Source organism: Mollisia scopiformis (assembly GCF_001500285.1).
Source record: "Mollisia scopiformis unplaced genomic scaffold LY89scaffold_21, whole genome shotgun sequence".
NCBI lineage: Eukaryota > Fungi > Ascomycota > Leotiomycetes > Helotiales > Mollisiaceae > Mollisia > Mollisia scopiformis.
Genome location: NW_017263601.1, coordinates 665,003 through 682,153, shown reverse-complemented (window position 1 = coordinate 682,153; position 17,151 = coordinate 665,003). Strand labels below are relative to the sequence as shown.

General features: G+C 45.9%; 7 protein-coding genes across 7 annotated transcripts; 5 read left to right on the top strand and 2 right to left on the bottom strand.

The window, feature by feature from the left end:
• Positions 1-346: 346 nt before the first annotated feature.
• Positions 347-2,757, bottom strand: LY89DRAFT_623658 (uncharacterized protein). The gene is made up of 2 exons (XM_018211026.1): positions 1,904-2,757; positions 347-1,847 (listed from the first exon to the last, which is right to left on the bottom strand). Exons 1-2 carry the CDS (start codon positions 2,566-2,568, stop codon positions 719-721), a joined length of 1,794 nt encoding a protein of 597 aa, XP_018066845.1. The 5' UTR covers positions 2,569-2,757; the 3' UTR covers positions 347-718.
• A 281-nt stretch (positions 2,758-3,038) lies between these two features.
• Positions 3,039-5,270, bottom strand: LY89DRAFT_652956 (uncharacterized protein). The gene is made up of 3 exons (XM_018212225.1): positions 4,831-5,270; positions 3,272-4,778; positions 3,039-3,221 (listed from the first exon to the last, which is right to left on the bottom strand). The coding sequence occupies exons 1-3, from the start codon at positions 4,974-4,976 to the stop codon at positions 3,204-3,206; spliced, it is 1,671 nt and encodes a 556-aa protein (XP_018066844.1). The 5' UTR covers positions 4,977-5,270; the 3' UTR covers positions 3,039-3,203.
• Positions 5,261-9,921, top strand: LY89DRAFT_623654 (uncharacterized protein). Its single transcript, XM_018211025.1, has 3 exons — positions 5,261-5,718; positions 5,781-7,993; positions 8,042-9,921. The coding sequence occupies exons 1-3, from the start codon at positions 5,504-5,506 to the stop codon at positions 9,484-9,486; spliced, it is 3,873 nt and encodes a 1,290-aa protein (XP_018066843.1). The 5' UTR covers positions 5,261-5,503; the 3' UTR covers positions 9,487-9,921.
• Positions 9,922-11,491: 1,570 nt separating this feature from the next.
• LY89DRAFT_699743 (uncharacterized protein) lies at positions 11,492-12,367 on the top strand (the record flags this gene model as incomplete). The annotated part of the gene is made up of 1 exon (XM_018217078.1): positions 11,492-12,367. One exon carries the CDS (start codon positions 11,492-11,494, stop codon positions 12,365-12,367), a length of 876 nt encoding a protein of 291 aa, XP_018066842.1.
• A 1,351-nt stretch (positions 12,368-13,718) lies between these two features.
• Positions 13,719-14,075, top strand: LY89DRAFT_592605 (cytochrome P450; the record flags this gene model as incomplete). The annotated part of the gene is made up of 1 exon (XM_018209706.1): positions 13,719-14,075. A coding segment is annotated over one exon (357 nt), but the record flags the coding sequence as incomplete, so codon positions are not given.
• Positions 14,076-14,663: 588 nt separating this feature from the next.
• Positions 14,664-15,940, top strand: LY89DRAFT_785834 (uncharacterized protein; the record flags this gene model as incomplete). Its single annotated transcript, XM_018222928.1, has 4 exons — positions 14,664-14,848; positions 14,898-15,042; positions 15,088-15,609; positions 15,661-15,940. Exons 1-4 carry the CDS (start codon positions 14,689-14,691, stop codon positions 15,938-15,940), a joined length of 1,107 nt encoding a protein of 368 aa, XP_018066840.1. The 5' UTR covers positions 14,664-14,688.
• A 503-nt stretch (positions 15,941-16,443) lies between these two features.
• On the top strand, positions 16,444-16,954 carry LY89DRAFT_208487 (uncharacterized protein). Its single transcript, XM_018205844.1, has 2 exons — positions 16,444-16,838; positions 16,893-16,954. Exon 1 carries the CDS (start codon positions 16,564-16,566, stop codon positions 16,822-16,824), a length of 261 nt encoding a protein of 86 aa, XP_018066839.1. The 5' UTR covers positions 16,444-16,563; the 3' UTR covers positions 16,825-16,838; positions 16,893-16,954.
• The last annotated feature ends 197 nt before the right edge of the window (positions 16,955-17,151 follow it).

The following is a 17,151-nucleotide window of genomic DNA, read 5'->3' as shown; positions in this document are numbered from 1 at the left end:
AGAGCTTCATCCCGAATTTGCGTTCAAATCCTAATCTAGCAGTCACCCCAGATATGTAGACGTCACTTGAATATCTGATTCAGCGTCAAATGTTTTCGTTTCGAGTCTTTTGCAGATAGAACAAAGTCTAGTAGAAAATTGCATGTGTAATGAAATGCGTATGGATCAAATGTCCCATGTCACTTGTTACAACGTCAAATGTTCTTGCCCCGTGGGAGATTCCACGATTACAACAACTACCTTGATCCTGGCCACTTAGCTCGAAGAAAACGGGCTGATCATCTAAGGTTCAGCACATTAAGTATCAATCACGCACCAGCCAATAAATCAAATCAGAGCAAAAAATCCTCATTCAATTACACTATATATCACTCAATCCCACCAAACCCTATTCCACCCAACCGAATTTTGATTTCTATAATACACAACGCCCATTAAAGTCATAAAAAGGTATCTCCTCTCCTGAAGGCGGAAGGAGAGAAGTAAAGCAACGCGATGCAAATGCCACATTGTACTGTACATGAAAAAGTCGTCGCTGCGTGAATGATTTATCTTAAACTTCCTTGGTGGCTTGGTTGGTGTTCATTAATCCTGGTGCTGATGCTGGATGGTGGGCATGTTGGTGGAGAGCATGTTCTTGGTTTGGTTGTTCGTGAGCCAGGAGAAGATGTGATGTGATGTGCTGTTGGCCATCATGGTATCGACGAGGAGAGTAGGTTCATGCCCCAATCCGCACATAACCTTGCTGGACGACTTGATTCTCGATTCCTTCCATGGCTCTCCCTTGCTGTCCATTCCCACCAGTATTCACGTTCCCATTTGCGAGGCGGAAGTTGGTGGATCCAGCCATCGGAGCTTCAGGTGCTCTGCCCTGTTCCTGTTGCGGAGCATAAGACATCTCGACAGCGTCATCATCTTCTTCCATATCGGCATCAGCATCGGCGTCTGCATCACTTCCCATACCGTCGCCTCCGCTCGTAACGCCATTCCCGTTCCCGTTCGTGCTCGCGTATTTCATGCTAATGGTTGGGGTGGGGTTTGATCCTGACGAGTTTGGAGGAGCAGCTGAGGACTCCCCACTGAGACTTCTTTGACCACTTAATCCGCCGCCACCTCTCGCTTCGCGGACGACTCCTTTCCATCGTCCAACGGCTCGCTCGATGGCGGTGTCAAGATCAACGTTCCGGTCAATCAGACTGAATCCTACTCCTTGGATCGACATTCTCATGTCTGCGAGTGTGGTGATAAGTTCTCTGTCGCAAGGAACGGTCGTAGGAGGACTGATCTTATACTCCCTTGGATGCTGTAATCGTGATAATTCCTCAACTTGTTGTTTCAGGTGTGTTGCCTCTTGCTGTGCATACTCCTTGTCTTTCTTGAGTTTTGACAGTTCTTCCGACTTTTTACCAACGCTGCGAGCCAATTCCAGTGTCCAGATTTCTGTACGCCTTTGTACGGGGAGGGAATTCCAATGTCCGAATACTGCGTGGAGATGTTCCGATATCTTGGTTTCTAGCTCGTTCGCTTGGGCTTCTGCTCGAGCAGTGATCTCAGCTAGGTCGCTTGTGTCGAATAGAGCCGGCTGAGGAGGGTACGAGAGGTCATCTGATCGAGTCGTGGTGGCTATAGCGCAGGAGATACGGTAGCGGTGGAATTCAGAGACAAAATGGGACCGCAGGGCTTGATACTGTCCGTCCGATGGTGGGAGAATAGACCATGATGTACTAGTTGGTATTGGAGAGGAGGTATGAAGAGTCGGAGGTGGTGGCAGGCAGTGCAGACAAAGAGCTGGAAAGTCGAGAGTCAGAGGGTCGTAGTCGAAAATCGAGGGACCTTCGATCCGTTGTCTATTAAATCAGAGTTAGTATATAGTTACTAATTTGGGGGCGGGGGTGAGATATACTTTGCTGCTCGCATGGACCCCAACAGTTCTCTCAAAGCCAGCTCAGCAGCTTTGGCATTGTCCAGTGCGTCCATCATCTTCTGCTTCTGCTCAAATGTTGTCTTTGCCAGCATTTGCTTGCTCACAGATCTGCTTCTGGGTTCCATTCTCCTGGCAGCTTCCCTATCTTCGCCATCCCAGCTCCGAGCATCACTATTGTTCCGAGGCGCTGGAATATGGTTCATGACACCAGTAGACTCCCATGTGCCCTTGTTTATAAAGAAACTTGGCTTGCCCCTAAAGTTGACCGTATCCACTGGACCATTATCCTCCCTCCTCAGACTTGGAGATCTGTTCCCTTGCCTGTCAGACTCAGGACGTGGACTCCTTCGTTCTTGAGCTCCAGGTGTGGCAGCAGGTGTAGAGTCCTCCCTCCTGGAGGTCGAGTTCCGAGGTTGTCTCCGTGTGATACCCCCTCGAAGTTTCCTAATCTCGACCACATCGTGTATCCCATCTGCCGGCTTGGGGTTCTTCTCCTTTATGTAGAGATCGAGATGCCGTCCGAGGGATGAGGAAGTGAATTGCTGATTGCAAAACGGACAAGCTTTGTCTTTCGGTGCAGACGTCTTGGATCCGTTCACTGAGGTGTCCGCATTGGATCCAGGGGTACCCATTTGCTCGGCCATCTCTTCAGCAGGCGGCTCTTTCGAGTATTTAATGTCGCATCAACGATTGTGGTTACTTGTAGAAAGCAAGTAAGCTTGTAGGCGCTCATCAATGGGGAGAAGATGAAGAGAAGATCGAAGAGATGAGGAATGAGGGGATCTGGAGGAAGTTTGGAGGTTCGCAGGTCGGGATGGACAATTCAAGCTTGCAGGCCCCTTAGAATTCCATCTGGGGACTTATTTCGGCTCAGGGATGGCGCCGCCAAATTGCTAATATCCTTGCCCCGGATCCTTCTCCCTAACAGCAACAATTACGATCGTCCACCCCAACATATAGACTTTGGAATATTAGTTGGACTTTCTTAAATGTCTAGGACACAGCCTTATGTCTTTGTAATACTTGTGCACTATGAAAAATCTAAGACATGATTTTGCTGCATCAAAAGTGTTTTTGCGGCACATTTATCCACGCATGCAGGGTTATTTTTGGACGTTAGTTTCGAGACTTGGGATATCTTAAATTTACGCTGTTCTATGGTCCGAACCCCATGCAACCGCATCCCAACTACAGGAAGACGTCTCAATAATCTATGCCTAACAGAAGTTTTGAAAGCTTGCCAAAACCACCAGAACACCCAAGGACTTCTCTGCTGCAATCATTGGAGGAGAGGATCCTGAAAAACATTAGTATGACCAGGGTTGAAACATTAAGCTGCAAACTTACCCTGAAATGCTTCTGGAAGTTGTTTTGCTTGTTGACGCCCCATTCGTACTTTCTGCGCTCTCTGCCCTCAATCTTTCTCGATCTCTTCTCGGCAGCCATGACTTCTTTCTTCTTTTCCGCACTGACACCAACCATCCCCAGTCCACCGTTTGCACGGCTAGTCAAAGCTCGGCCACGCTCTCTCTCGTTACGTCGTGCCACTCGCTCATCAACCTCTTCAGAGTCCGAGTCTGAACCAGCAGCTGCTTCGATCGCGAGTTGTTCCTGGCGTTCGGCTGGTGATGGATGATTATGAAGATTTTGGCGGAAGTACTTGTTCAGCGATCGATGACCAGCAGTACGTCCCGATGGGAGATGAAGCTCATAATCAGAATAGAAGACGGCATGAGCATGTTTGTGTGCATGAGAATGCCAACCGTCCTTGTTTCGATGAGGTCGAGGGTCTGAGTGCGTGTGATGTGGATGTTGGCTCAGCTTCTCATACGAATGTTCTCGTTGATCTAATGGAACAGCAGTGAGGTCGGCCGAGTCCAGAGAAGATGCGGAACTGTCAGTCTCCCAACCATCCCCTTCTTCCATTTCCTCATCACCATCTTGGTCTGTGGTCTTGGTATCTCGCTTTGCTCCCAGCTTGACTCCTCCACTGCGCTTCTTGCCTGGTAACTCGTCTTCTTCTGAATCTGACATTTCATCGGCATCTGAATAAGTGCTTCTGAAGTCATAGAATTCGCCAATCTCAAGTTGTTCTTCTTCTGTATCAAATCGAATTTTGCAATGTCCTTTGTCTCGCATGTGAGTCTGTAAACCAAAGACGGAAGGCTTCAGCTTGCCACAATAGAGACATTCGTGATACTCATGAATTTTCTCGTACAGAGAACCAACCAAGCCTTCCAGATCAACCAGATAAGTCCGCTCGGGTATAAACATGCCGTGAATTCTTTCCATGTGTGCCGCATTGAGGGGTACTGAAGGGGAATCAAAATTGCAGAATAGACAACGCTTTAGCGCTGCTTCCTCAGACAACTCCTCACCCCCAGCAGTAACAGAGGAAGCTGTCTTCACTGACCCTTCCTTCTCAACCTCAGGGCCGGCGGAATGGTGTGGTCGTGATGGTCGTCTAGTCACTGGTGGCATATCTTGCAAATTGGTCTTCTTGATTCCCTCGACAACTTCGTTGAACTCCTCCTCGGCATCTGAATCGATAGGCTCCTCATTGGTGATCATTGGTTCTCCAAGTGAGAATGTAGAGCTCATTACTGAGCTAGTACCGTCGTCCAGACTCTTGTTACCTGCCGTCGCAAGTTTTGCCTTGTGTTTCGCGCTCCCAATATGGTTTTGATACGCATTCGCGCTGAAGTATGTTCGAGCACAAACAGTGCATGTCTTTTCGTAGGCTGCTTTGGAAGCAGCGGCGGTTGTAGAGGCCTGGGCTTGGAGCACCTTTTCGGTGAAGACTTCGGAGGAGATTGGAGGTAGGGATGTAACACGACGCTTCAAGTTGTATCGACTAGGAAGTGCTTATCAGTACATATTTCACATCGAACAAAGAGGTGGCTTACTGCCAATCACTGCGCATATGCCCTCGTTGAAGCTCGCTGTTCCTGAACGCCACTTGACAAGTATTGCATGTATACGGATGCGTCGACGCAGAGTCTGGATTAGCTGCAGCTAATCCAGAAGTTCTGCTCGCAGTAATGGAAGCCATGATGATCGTGCGAGAAATGTGTGTATATTTGCAAGGAAGAAGTGTCTGGTCGAGTTGATAACAGTGCGGGACAACAGGAAACAGTGGATCGATAACACGGCCCTTTTTCACTGAAGAGACTGGTCTTGGTTGATGAATAATTCAAAGTGTCGATTACTCTAGAATTCGGAGATTCCGCAGAAGGAAATTCGACGCACGAACCGACTGTATGTGTATCGTGTATCGTGTGACGAGTGGGAAAATTGGGCGAATGCGATTTTTTCTTTGTTTGCATTCGAATTTCCAAGCCAAATCTTTCACGTCTGGTGGGGGTTTCTAAACCGAGAATTTGGCGGCGAATCGAGAATGACGCTTTCCTGACTCAGAAAGTAGAAGCTAATCTCCATTCGGGTTTACTGCTTGACAAGCATCACAGCGCGCGGCTGAAAGTACGTCTCACGAAACACAACGAGGCCACATCTCGTCCTCCTCTAAAGAACGACCTGACCGCGATTCCTCATCTTTCTGGAACATCCACTGCAAATGTCATGACTCGAGATACTCATAGAGTTCATGATGACCGAACCGTTGCCAGTGATGCCGATGCGTATGCAGCCTTATGGGCGACTGCGCAATTCCCACGACTACCAGATGATGCTCCACACGAGCTGAAGAAGATTACGATTGATATTGATGATCCGAGACGAGTATATGCCATCCATCGCGCAGCCCGAAGACACCAATTTCAGATTCTGGTTGAGAGGTCAGTACCCTTACTCACTTAGGCTATCTTTGTTGTCTTTCAAATCACTAACAGATCTCTAGGTATGTTCATCAAATTAGGTATGGCTGTCAATCGACAATCTGCCAAACATCAACCTGCTTCTCTTGCCGAAAACGCCTTGCCGCCGGCGCTCCCGTCCGAAGATACAATTCTACGAGTGCCCGAACTTTGGCTGTATATCTTGCCAGCCAGGACAATCCAGAGCAAGGCTTATGCCATCATAAAAGTGCCGAAGAGCCGCCTACTGGGGGAGACAAGCCACCGAAGTCAAAGCCATTATCGGAAGATGTGACAAGGGATTCCTCACCACTGCCAGGATTGAGTAGGAGAACATCAAGTCGTGATGCTCGGATACATGTATCCGTTGGCAGCAGCAGTAGCAGCAGCAACATTGATGAAAGCTCAATTCGAGACAAGACGAAGCGGCAGAAATTATATGAAGATGTGCTTAGACGAGCGAATGGGCCAGATTTGACCATATTAGAGGAACCAACCACATTGGATCATAAATCTTTCATTCAGAATGTTTTTGGAACCGTCGCTTTTAAAATGGTCGAATGGCTTACACCTCGAAATTTGGAGCTGCTTGTAAGGTCGCAAGAACCCCCAGGATCGTCAGAGGAGATCCCAGCCGCATCTTCTTCACCACGGCCGAAACAATCTGAAGGTGCTACTAGTCCCCGTAAGAATGACGATAGCGATGGAAGTTCGCCAAAATTGGAACGGAAGAATAGTGACAAGTCCAATCATCCGAGATCGAATAGTCGTTCATCTGGTCCCAATGACTTGTCACAGCTCCCACCATCTGCCAAACCACTTCCAAAGGCTGACACAGAACCAAAGTCCAACCTCTTCGGAACGAAGCCTTCAACGGAATCTATTCCGCGAGGAAGCCTGGATTCAAGTCGACATAGAAGATCTTATGAGTTGCCTGGAGCGCGAGGAATCCTCAACAAAACCTCGAGACTATCAGACGTTGCACCGGATGTGACGCCGTTTCCACCTCAAGGATTTATACCCACTCCAAAGCAAAGATTGTCAAGGCAATTAATCACAAGTCCGAAAGTGCAGATAGCTGAATTGCCACCTACTTTGCATGAAATACCTTTGCCAGCCGGCAGTGTGACAGAGCCCTCGGACTCCACTGAGCACACTCAAGAAGATACGATAAGCGAAGACCAACAGAAAGACAGTACGAAACTCTCAGTAACCGAACCTGACAATATGTCGTCTCCAAAGATCAGATCACGGGTGATATCAATGCCGCAGTCGTTATCGCGTCTGTCTATTGAGACCATAGAGTTTTTGTGCCGAATAATGGAGATGGAAGGACTTTCGGAACGGCACCTCCTTTCTCCTCTCACTATCCCACACAGACTTACATCTAACTCTCTTCGTCGTTCCTATAAATTAGGATTACAGACCATCGAAGAAATCATACACAGTGTCGAGCAATGGCAATCATTCATTAATCAAGTCTTATTCGACGTCCTCAGTAAGCCGGATTCTTTGATCAAATCTTTCAGCGACGATAACGCTGTCCTTTTGGATACGCAGACAATTTGGTATATGATGCTCAAATTGACAAGAGTAGCTCCGTCTATGGTCCTTGATAGCCTGTGGAACGCAGCCGGGACATTGTTTCGACCGCCAGAGACACTTGAGGAAGCTTATGACTGGCAGCAGGATGCGGAGCATCAGCAATTGCCCGCACAGCAATCTGTTTCAAATCACGATGCAGCTCAAGTCATAAACATCTGCCTCCACGCTTTGGTAGCAATACTCCCGCTTGTCATCGATGCGCGTCAGCTTGCCAATATGTCACGTATTCGGTCATATGGTCTGGCTATGCTTGGAAGAGAGTCTGCGTTTCTTGAACCTCTAACGCTGTGCCTTCAATATGAAGATGCTTTTACCAATGAACTTGCTGTTAGACTCGCTAGACGGATATTTTCAGTTATACCGATTCGACGACGTTTCACAGAGCTGCTTGAACTCCAGAAAGGCAGTCGCAGTGAATACAAGCGGGACTTGGATGTACTGGAAACAGTTTTGGGAACTCTGAAATACTTGGATTCGGGCTCGTCGCCAACAATCAATTTCACGGATCAAGAACGAGACATACACGAAAAGCGTGTCCCGACCTTACTTCTTGACTGGGCTAGAACAGTCATGTTGCAAGACTGGCAGGGTTCCGCAGAAGTACCAAGTGATGGGCCATTTGGGGGCGCGCTAGCAATGATGGCTGCGATCTGTAAGCATGTTTCCATGGTGTCTGAGAATGAAGCTAACGTTTGTGTAGACAAGAATCGAAAGTCATTGCTTTTGGGCGATATCCATTTTCGCACAGAGTACTTTGCGGAGCGGCTGGACCCTATTGACATGCCCCTCGAATGGCTCGAATTCTGCCCGAACAAGCGAACTGTTCACTTGCTTGATTATCCATATTTATTCAACCCCTCAACCCTGGTTACGTACTTCCGAGCAATCAATTATTCGCGCATGAATCAATTCTATGAAGAGGCCAAAGCTACCAATGGTCTGATGTACTCAACTGCGGCCGAAAATGCCTTGATGGTTGACAAGAATCGTCGAGACAGATTATACGCACGAATGCGTACGGCAACATCAAGATTCATGGTTCTCGAGATCCGTCGTACCAATGTGCTTGTTGACACTTTCAACTCTATCTGGAGGCGAGAAGAGCGAGAACTCATGCGGCCCCTAAAGATACGACTGGGTGAAGAAGGTGGCGAGGAAGGGCTAGACTCTGGTGGTGTTCAGCAAGAGTTCTTTCGACTTGCAATTGCAGAGGCTCTTGATCCCGATTATGGAACTTTTACGATCGACGCAAGGACCAAGATGACGTGGTTCCAACCTGGTTCTCCTGAACCATTATGGAAATTTGAGCTTATTGGAATGATTATCTCGCTAGCTGTATACAATGGCCTCACCCTACCTGTCACATTCCCGAAAGCATTATACCGGAAGCTTCTCGGAGAAAGCGTGGACGAATTGCATCACATCGCTGACGGCTGGCCTGACTTAACCAACGGCTTGACACAGCTTCTGGAGTGGGATGAAAAGGAGGGACTAGTGGAAGATGTGTTTGCACGAACATACGAATTTAGCGTGGAACAATTTGGAGAACCCGTGAGTCGCGAAATGGGTAAGACCGATCATTGGCCACAGTTTTCTGAGTCAAGTGAGACAGCAGAGTCTGCTGAGGCTCCAATGGTCACTCACGAGAATCGCAACAGCTATGTCAGCGACTACATCCGGTGGCTCACGGATATATCGGTACAACCGCAGTTCGATGCTTTCAAACGAGGCTTCTTCACCTGCGTAGACCGCCGCTCAATTACTCTTTTCGATCCCGATACCCTCCAATCAGTCGTCGAAGGAATCCAAGAAATCGACATCTCTGAAATGCGTCGTACCACCCGCTACATTGGCTGGGACGCTTCCCATCACTCTGTCCGAGATTTCTGGAGCATAGTCAAGCGTTACGATCTTGAACAGAAGCGCAAACTCCTCGAATTTGTGACGGCTAGTGATCGTGTGCCGGTGGGCGGGATGCGGAATCTGCAATTCACTCTGCAGAGGAACGGAGTGGATGATGGTCATTTACCTAGTAGTTACACATGCTACGGTATCTTGTTGCTGCCGGAGTATTCAAGCAAGGAGGTGCTGAGGGAGAAGTTGGCGATGGCGTTGGAGAATTCCAAGGGATTCGGATTTGCATAAGCTAATGGAATGGGGGTTCAATTTCGGGCAAAATGGCGGATATAGGTGGAAAGGCTAGGATAAAGAAAAGAAGGAGTTGGTGGCCATTGTCTAATGTAGATGAGTGATGAATGAAGATACCATCTCATGCATGTGGCTTAAAGTTTCGCTGGAACAGAAGTCTGGCTAGTCCTGATTGATTACCAAGACTTTCATGTGAGAAGAAACTTTCCTTACTCAAATAATAGCTTATAATGTTATTACTTGTTCAGCCTAAATTCTGTTATTCCGATATGATCGGTATTGCTACTTTATCTGGTTAGTTTATAGTTAGTCAATATCCACCTCCAGGTTCAGACGGGATTAGCCACCCCGTCGTGCCTGTTACGAATGTTGGTTAACCTGCAGTGGAACATGTAGCAGGATAGAACATTGTTATGTTAAATAAATTGAAGCGTTACTAAGCCTTCTTCCCGTTTTATACCAGTTTTGAGGAAATGAGGTCAAACCATTATCAGTATTGAAGAATTTCATCATTAATGCACGGCCTTAAATTGAAAAATTGGTATAAAACCACTTCTTCTTGTATCAAACTGAACCTTATCTCCTTAGCTTTGTATTCTATGTTACAAATTGACATTATGCTTCTTCCCTGAGCCTCTTCTCTCCTGCTGTCACGCAGACAGTCACTTGCAAAATCGTCCTCCACCTTAAGCACCTAGAGTTTCTAAACGAAGTTACACTGCCAAGATACTAGCTGACGATCATCCCTGCTTGCCAAGCCGACTTCTTTAGATTGCAGCATTATCCTTAGTGAGGCAAGTACTCATTCCCGCCGGTAAATAGAGCCTTATCAGAAAAATGCCAAGGAAGAGCAAGACGAGAGACGATTCTTCCAGTACGTGCTGTAATTCAAAGTTGGATTTTACAAAAGCCTCCAGTCGGACTTTGAAAATCCTGAGAGCTGTTTGTTGTCTACGCGGAGGAACACCGCCAGCTCTTACTACCCAGCATCTGCTATATAATTCAAGGAAGTAGACTAGGATCTCTCCTTGGGACAGTGTCCCAAGTACGGTCCCAAACAGGCTCTCGTAGGACTTCTCGCACCAGAAACAACGAGCAACCATGAATTGGAAAAAGTCGGGTAGAAGTCGTTGTCTTCGCCTATACTAACTCTTTCAAAGAGGTTACGAGCCATGTGCTGTTTTTAATGCTCGCGTCTACCAAGGGCCCGTTACCAGCAACCACTATTCCATATGCGTCAACTCTCTTTATTATTTATATATCGTTTAAGTAAACCTTTCTTCATACGACGGCAATAAAGAAATAATGTTCAAAGAAATCTCTCAGTTGCGTAATAAAGAGTTCTTTGTTCAAAGTATTTCCAAAATAATAAAGATTTTTATTTTTTATAATTTTTTTGGGAAATAATAAAGAATCTTTTTGTTCATTTAGAATTACGTAACGTGAAAGCATTTCTAAAGAAAACAAAAACCTTTATTAATTATAAATAATTTTTGTAAAATAATATAGAATTTCTTTGATTTTGTGATAAAGATTTATTTATTTATTTGAAATTACATAATATGAAAGTATTTCCCAAAAAAATAAAGACTCTTAAAAAGTAATAAATAAATAGTTTAGAAACAGTAAAATGACTAAACTTGAAAAAGTATAACTCAAAATACGCAATAATATGGCTCAGGCTGCTGTCGATCGCGAGGATTATACCCACCCAGAAAAGATCTACAAAGGTCTTATTTACTCACCTGATGTAAGAAAATCTGACGAACTTATGGAAAAGCTCAAAGGGCTTGAGATTATGGGCACTGATTGGGATGGCGTCGACCACGGGGACGAGGAGTTATGTTGGTCTTGCGGTTGGATCGTTTACAACTAGATGACTTCGTCGTACGGCTCACGCATTCGAATCATGCACACGCGCGGTAACATAGGAATATGGGAAGTTGGATCGAGATGGCTAATTCGAGATAAGCCAAACGATGCTACACTCGGAAATGATTTCATGACCCAGGAATTTCTACGTAATCAAACAAACTTGGACATCCCGCTTATAAAAGAAATGAGGGAACTCAGTGCACCTACGGATAAAATAGATCTTACATTAATGTCCAGAGCTCAAGGCGTAGGGTTGAACACAATTTGGAATGATATCTCTCTTGAGCAAATGGCAAACTATAAGGACCAGCTTGGTAATGCTATCAAATTATGGAGACAATTCACATCACCGGTAGCCAAGAAAGTTAATGACGACCCCCTCGACGATTGTATAATTGGAAATTGCCTTCGGCGCACTGCCCCTACATGTAAGAGAATGGGGGCTACAACAGACGAGTGGTTTGAGAATCTTGAAGAAGATCTCCGCTTTGGACTTTCCCTTCTTCATAAGACCAAGGATCCACTAGTAATCGAAGACAAATATCAAGAACTTAAGAGGAACTTTCCGAAATCAGACCCATACGTCCTCACGCACGGAGATCTAAACTTAACTAACATTATAGTAAAGGATGATAAAATAGAGGCGATTATTGACTGGGAATATTCTGGGTATCTCCCTTGGTGGGCGGAACGCTGGCTATCTTTGATAGGTGGCGACAATCAATCTGACGAACTCTTCGACCCACTTTGGGCAGATATCGGTTTAGAGATGGACGAGGCCACTTTTCAAACAGAGGTTATAGACAAGGTGGCGCCAGTTATCCAGGCTTGGGAAGAAGGCAGGTTCCATGTAGAACACCCAGATTCTCATATAGCGTGGGTGCGCCCTGGTTTTTGTAAATGTAAGCCGTGGGCGGGGACCATCAACTGGACCGAGCTTGGGAATCAACCTGAGCATAAGTTGAGAGATGATATAGTCGTAAAGAAATTGTTGTTGCTTTGATCAGATAATTGATAGAATTAGCTAATTTTTATGTCCTTTTTTAAATGCTAAGCGAATGTGAAAGAGAGCAAAAGAAACGCTACAGTAGAATCCAAACTTCCAACGGGATCCTCAAGCAAAATCCCGACCCTAAAATCAAAATCAAAATCAAAATCTTCTCTAGAAATCGAACTGTAGTCGTTGCCCAAAAAAGAAATTACGACATAAAGCATGTTGAAGTTCCTATATATACTTAGGTCAAAGGTTTGAAAAAGAATTCTGATAGATCTGACTTACTAATAGTTCCTTCGCTATTATCCAGATTCTCGCTACAAAACGAAAGAGTGACATTCGATCTATTTCATCGGCCTCGTGCCATCCGCTAGTTCTCGGTTCGCGGCCTATGTCCTGCACGGAATAAAGTGGCTCTTCATGTTGTGAGTGTCGGACTAATAGATACTTGATACGATCATTCCGAAGACGAATTGCAACTCTATCCTGCGTTCCCAAAACTTCCATTGCACTAGGGCAATTAGAGAAAGGGTTCCTGTCCAAGGCTGGACCAACTAGCCCAAACGAGAAGATAGTCCATTCGAGCTGCTCTCGGCTCCGGTCGCGCGTTGGTATTAGTGCTCCTTTGTATTTTTCACATTGGCGGGAGTATGAAGGATTGTTTTTGGGAACAGAATCAGCATTTGTGAGCCTCGGGAATTCGAGCGTTTCGTAACATCGTTGAATGAGGAAAGAAGTAGAATCTTGAAAGTATAAAGTGCTAATGGAGTTTTGCGAAGATATCGAGATTAGTATTTTGGGCATTTCGCTTCCTCTTATTAATATCACGTTGCTAGACATTTCATAAGGACCATTTTCTTTGATAATAGATACTTCAAGGATTGACTTGAGGTTTTTTCCGATTCGGGCCAGCGATATGCTCAAAGAAAGATTTTGGTAAACAAAGAAAGGTTTGGATATGTGTCTGAAATCGCATCGTAAACATCCTTTGTGGTGCAGGACCTTTTTCTCACTGGCTAGACATCTAGATGCATGCTTGTTTTTCACTGCGCTTTTGTTCTCTGGACTTTTAAGCTTCCACATGTTTCATGCTCTCGTTTGAAAATGGGCGAAGCTGTACTAACTATCGAAAATAGATCTGGGACAGACTCCAAGAAGAAGTCTTAGACTTGCAGAAACTAGAAATGACGTTCGAATCGTTGAAAACAACGAAACACGTGCAAGGTTTTATCAACGAAAGTGAGTCGCAGATTTCGTCCACCACACCCCTTGACTAATACTCTTTGTTTTAGCGTTGCGTCTTCTCAGCCCTGTTTCCAAAATCATCAGGACCTGTTTCGCTCCTTGCATCTAACCACACGGCAGCGGGGTATCCGGCAAATATCCGATCCCTTTTCAGCCCTGTGATGAGATTGACATGGCACTGAGTATGATGCACACGGACCCCGAAATCTGGGGTGAAGATGCTGAGCCATTTCGGCCTGAACGGTGGTATGGACTTAAGCAAAGCTGGGATTTCATTCCTTTCTCTGGAGGACGTCGCATTTGTCTAGCTCAGCAAAATGTGCTGACAGATATTTCGTATGTTCTAACGAGGTTGATGCTGGAATTCAGACCGTGCGAGAATCTAGATGAATGTTTGGAATATATTGAGGGACGAGTTTTTACTCCGCAGAGCAAGAACGGGATACAAGTTGCACTGATAGCTGCTCAATAGCTGGAGACGATTATTTGTTATAGCATCCGCAAGTGTGGGCGTGAAAGCGCATCGCCTTGCTTCTGAAGAAATTCCCGGGGGAGGTCACTAGTAAGATCCTTTGACCAGCTTTGGCATCAGCATTTTCTTGCACCCACAGGCGAAAGAATTTGGAACTAGTTCGATTAATAGTCTTTGGAAGCTGTGAACTCAGATATTGACTCAAAGGTAGCTCACAACTAGTTGTGCAAGTTATGTGTGAATGCAAAGCATCAAACAATGTCATTCTGAGAAACTCGACATATATCTCAAAAACAAAGAGATAGAGCTACCCACCATGCCTGACTCGCATACGCCTCTTATTCACAGAACCCACATCCTCCGGCACCCGGTCTCCGTTCCTCCGGGCCACGCGTGGTCCCCGGCGCCGTATCGTCGTATAGTGCACAGAACAATTGGCGAGACTTGCGTGGCGCCAAGAATTTTATTTCTCGGCCGGATCTGGAAGCGGAATACGAGGATACGGGAGCGAGGGGTAGTACAGAGTATATTTAGCTTTTTCATATCTGCTGGTTTTGGTTTTTAATTTTGGCTCAAAGGAAAGATAATCGATCGGAAGGGGGAAAAGAAAGAGATGGAACGTGAGATTGTTTATGATGTTGTGGTGTTTGATGAGGGGAGTGAGGTTGGGAAGTTAGTTGGGGAGGGTCTGAGGAAGGAGAAAGGGTTGAATTGGACTGTTACTCGGGTGAGCAGTGAGGAAGTTGGGATGAGTGAAGAAAATTCGTCTTCTGGTAAGTCACTTCCAGATCTCCTCTTTTGTACTTGTTGAAAAGTATTCAGTGCTTGAGATACGTTCGATCGAAGCAGAGAAGATTTCCGCATTGGTAAAGAAGACAAAAGTGGCAATCAGTCTTCTCGAACAGAATTCTGGCGCAGAATCGGTACTAGAAACTTGTGCGAAGAATGGAGTTCATTGTGTTACACCGTATGTGCATTGCTTTATTGTCTGGCAGTAACTGAGTAACCATAGATCATATAAAACTCCCTGGCTAGCGGATATCATCAGAAAGTATCATGATATTGCGCAAGAAAATCGAACCATGATCATCGTTGGGCTTGGAGCTGAAACTGCACCTCAGGACCTCCTCGCATATATCTCTGCTACAGAACTGAGGAGGAAGTTGCAGATTGATACAAGAGAAGTAGTTTTTTCACAACCCGAAACGAAAAGTTCTCGGTATCCAAGGACCGAGAAACGTGCAACACGCCTGGACCCATGGAGTCTCTCACCAGTTCGTGGCAACTTCGTCTCAGAGAGAACGAATGCCTTCGGAGCCCGCAAGGACTTGACACTTGGTCATCTCTCAACTTCAAAGAACCACTATGCACAGGCAATCGTGCACAGAAGCTGGGGCTTGCTAGACCCAAGGACCGAAAGCGTCTATGGACCAAATTTCTGCTTCAATGAGTTTGTTGAGAGAAACAGCTCAACGGCTACTTTGAAAAGAAAACTCTTTGGGACGTGCTGTGTGCCACGAGAATCGATTATATGGTATGCTCCCTCAAACAATCCGCAGATTTGAACAATGCTAATGATGTGTAGTGGCAATGATAGGACGGGAAGCGGGTTATCATTGGGAGCAGTCGCTATCGCACATCAAGAAGGTCCATATCCTGATAGAGCATTATCAGAGCTCAAGTGCGCCGGTACGACAGAGAATCTCACGGCTGTCCTACTCGTACAAGGCGCCATCACAATCTTGAACGGGCCCAAAGCCAAGGAGATTGTAGGAGATGGAATCGTGACTCCTGCTATGTTGGGTTTTCCTTTGATATCACAATTGAAAGAAGCAGGACTCGAAATCGAGAGCATGTTGGTCTGAGCCTTATATACCCATTTCATACTTCATTTGTCCTGCACTGTACATATGTATCCATTCTCAGCAAGCGATCGTCCTATTCAGGGGTAGCGCGCACATGTTCTTTTGATTCGCTTACATCTCCTCCTCACTTCCCTCGATCAAGGAAACAAAACTCATCACGAGGCAAGAAATTATTCTGAGATGATGAGGTGAGGCGAACAGTGACTTTGAGACATGCAGGTGCTGATTCTTCGCCACGATTTGCTTGTGGCTTGTGACCCTTTCTGCATGCATCCTAGAACGTCACACAGACACATGGTCGTGAGCAACGTCGTCACATCTCACCGCTGCCATGAAACCTCGTCGTGTCTTTAAATCTATCTCGGAAGATTGATACGAAAATCCTCTCTCCTTTTGATCTGTGAGTAATTCTCTAAGGGACTGAGTCCGAGTCGTGAAGTGCCGTTCCCCTCGGAGATGCTCGCCACTTTCATTTGTTGTTGCATACTGTGTAGCCTCGAAATGTTTTGTTAGGATATGAGGCTAAGCTATGAATAGATTCGAGTATAAGTGCTCTAGAATTGGGGCCGTCATATCTCGAGGTCGAATCGAGGGGTATCCTTGAATGGTGGCATCGAAGGGTTATGGACGATGAAGGCAACCCAAAGGACAACTTCTTGATCGGAGTTGTGCGTCAAACATTGCTGGTTCTAATTTTGTTGCTATGGATGTTATTGCATTTGGTTGTGGCTATGATGGTTGTGATTGTTTCAAGTCTTGGAAGAGCAGTCAGGTGGCTAGGCGGTTGGAGGACCGATCTGGGGATGGATTATGAACTCGTGGAGAGGACGGAGAAGGAGAAGTTGTGGCCACCGCATTCTGTTTGTGACGATGTTGAAGAATGAGCAAAGGGTAAGATGTATGGGACAACATGCTGAGGTTCAAGGCATCAAAAGTGCTGAGAGGTAGAAAGGCCCACAACTTCCAAGGTCACTCGACAGGAATGGAGGAAAGGGAGTCGAAACGACTTTCGAGGAAGATGTAGAACTTCATCTACGAGATTGGAAGCGAGATATGAATAAATGCATGAGGAGAGACATATTTTAATCCTTAGCCAAAATGCCATGCTACAACAATACTTGCGAGTTCTGAAGGTTTCCAGCCGTGTCTGATGTATAATCGCAGAAATTAGAGAATCAGAGAATTAAACTTTCGCTGCTAGTCAAGTGAAG

Excerpts from the sequence above, each read along its gene's own strand:
- LY89DRAFT_623658 (XM_018211026.1), bottom strand. The coding sequence starts at position 2,568 with ATGGCCGAGCAAATGGGTACCCCTGGATCCAATGCGGACACCTCAGTG. Across the intron at positions 1,848-1,903 it reads GGGTCCATGCGAGCAGCAAA|ACAACGGATCGAAGGTCCCT; the intron begins GTATATCTCACC and ends CTGATTTAATAG.
- LY89DRAFT_652956 (XM_018212225.1), bottom strand. The coding sequence starts at position 4,976 with ATGGCTTCCATTACTGCGAGCAGAACTTCTGGATTAGCTGCAGCTAAT. Across the intron at positions 4,779-4,830 it reads CATATGCGCAGTGATTGGCA|TCGATACAACTTGAAGCGTC; the intron begins GTAAGCCACCTC and ends AGCACTTCCTAG.
- LY89DRAFT_623654 (XM_018211025.1), top strand. The coding sequence starts at position 5,504 with ATGACTCGAGATACTCATAGAGTTCATGATGACCGAACCGTTGCCAGT. Across the intron at positions 5,719-5,780 it reads TTTCAGATTCTGGTTGAGAG|GTATGTTCATCAAATTAGGT; the intron begins GTCAGTACCCTT and ends ACAGATCTCTAG. Across the intron at positions 7,994-8,041 it reads AGCAATGATGGCTGCGATCT|ACAAGAATCGAAAGTCATTG; the intron begins GTAAGCATGTTT and ends ACGTTTGTGTAG.
- LY89DRAFT_208487 (XM_018205844.1), top strand. The coding sequence starts at position 16,564 with ATGGACGATGAAGGCAACCCAAAGGACAACTTCTTGATCGGAGTTGTG.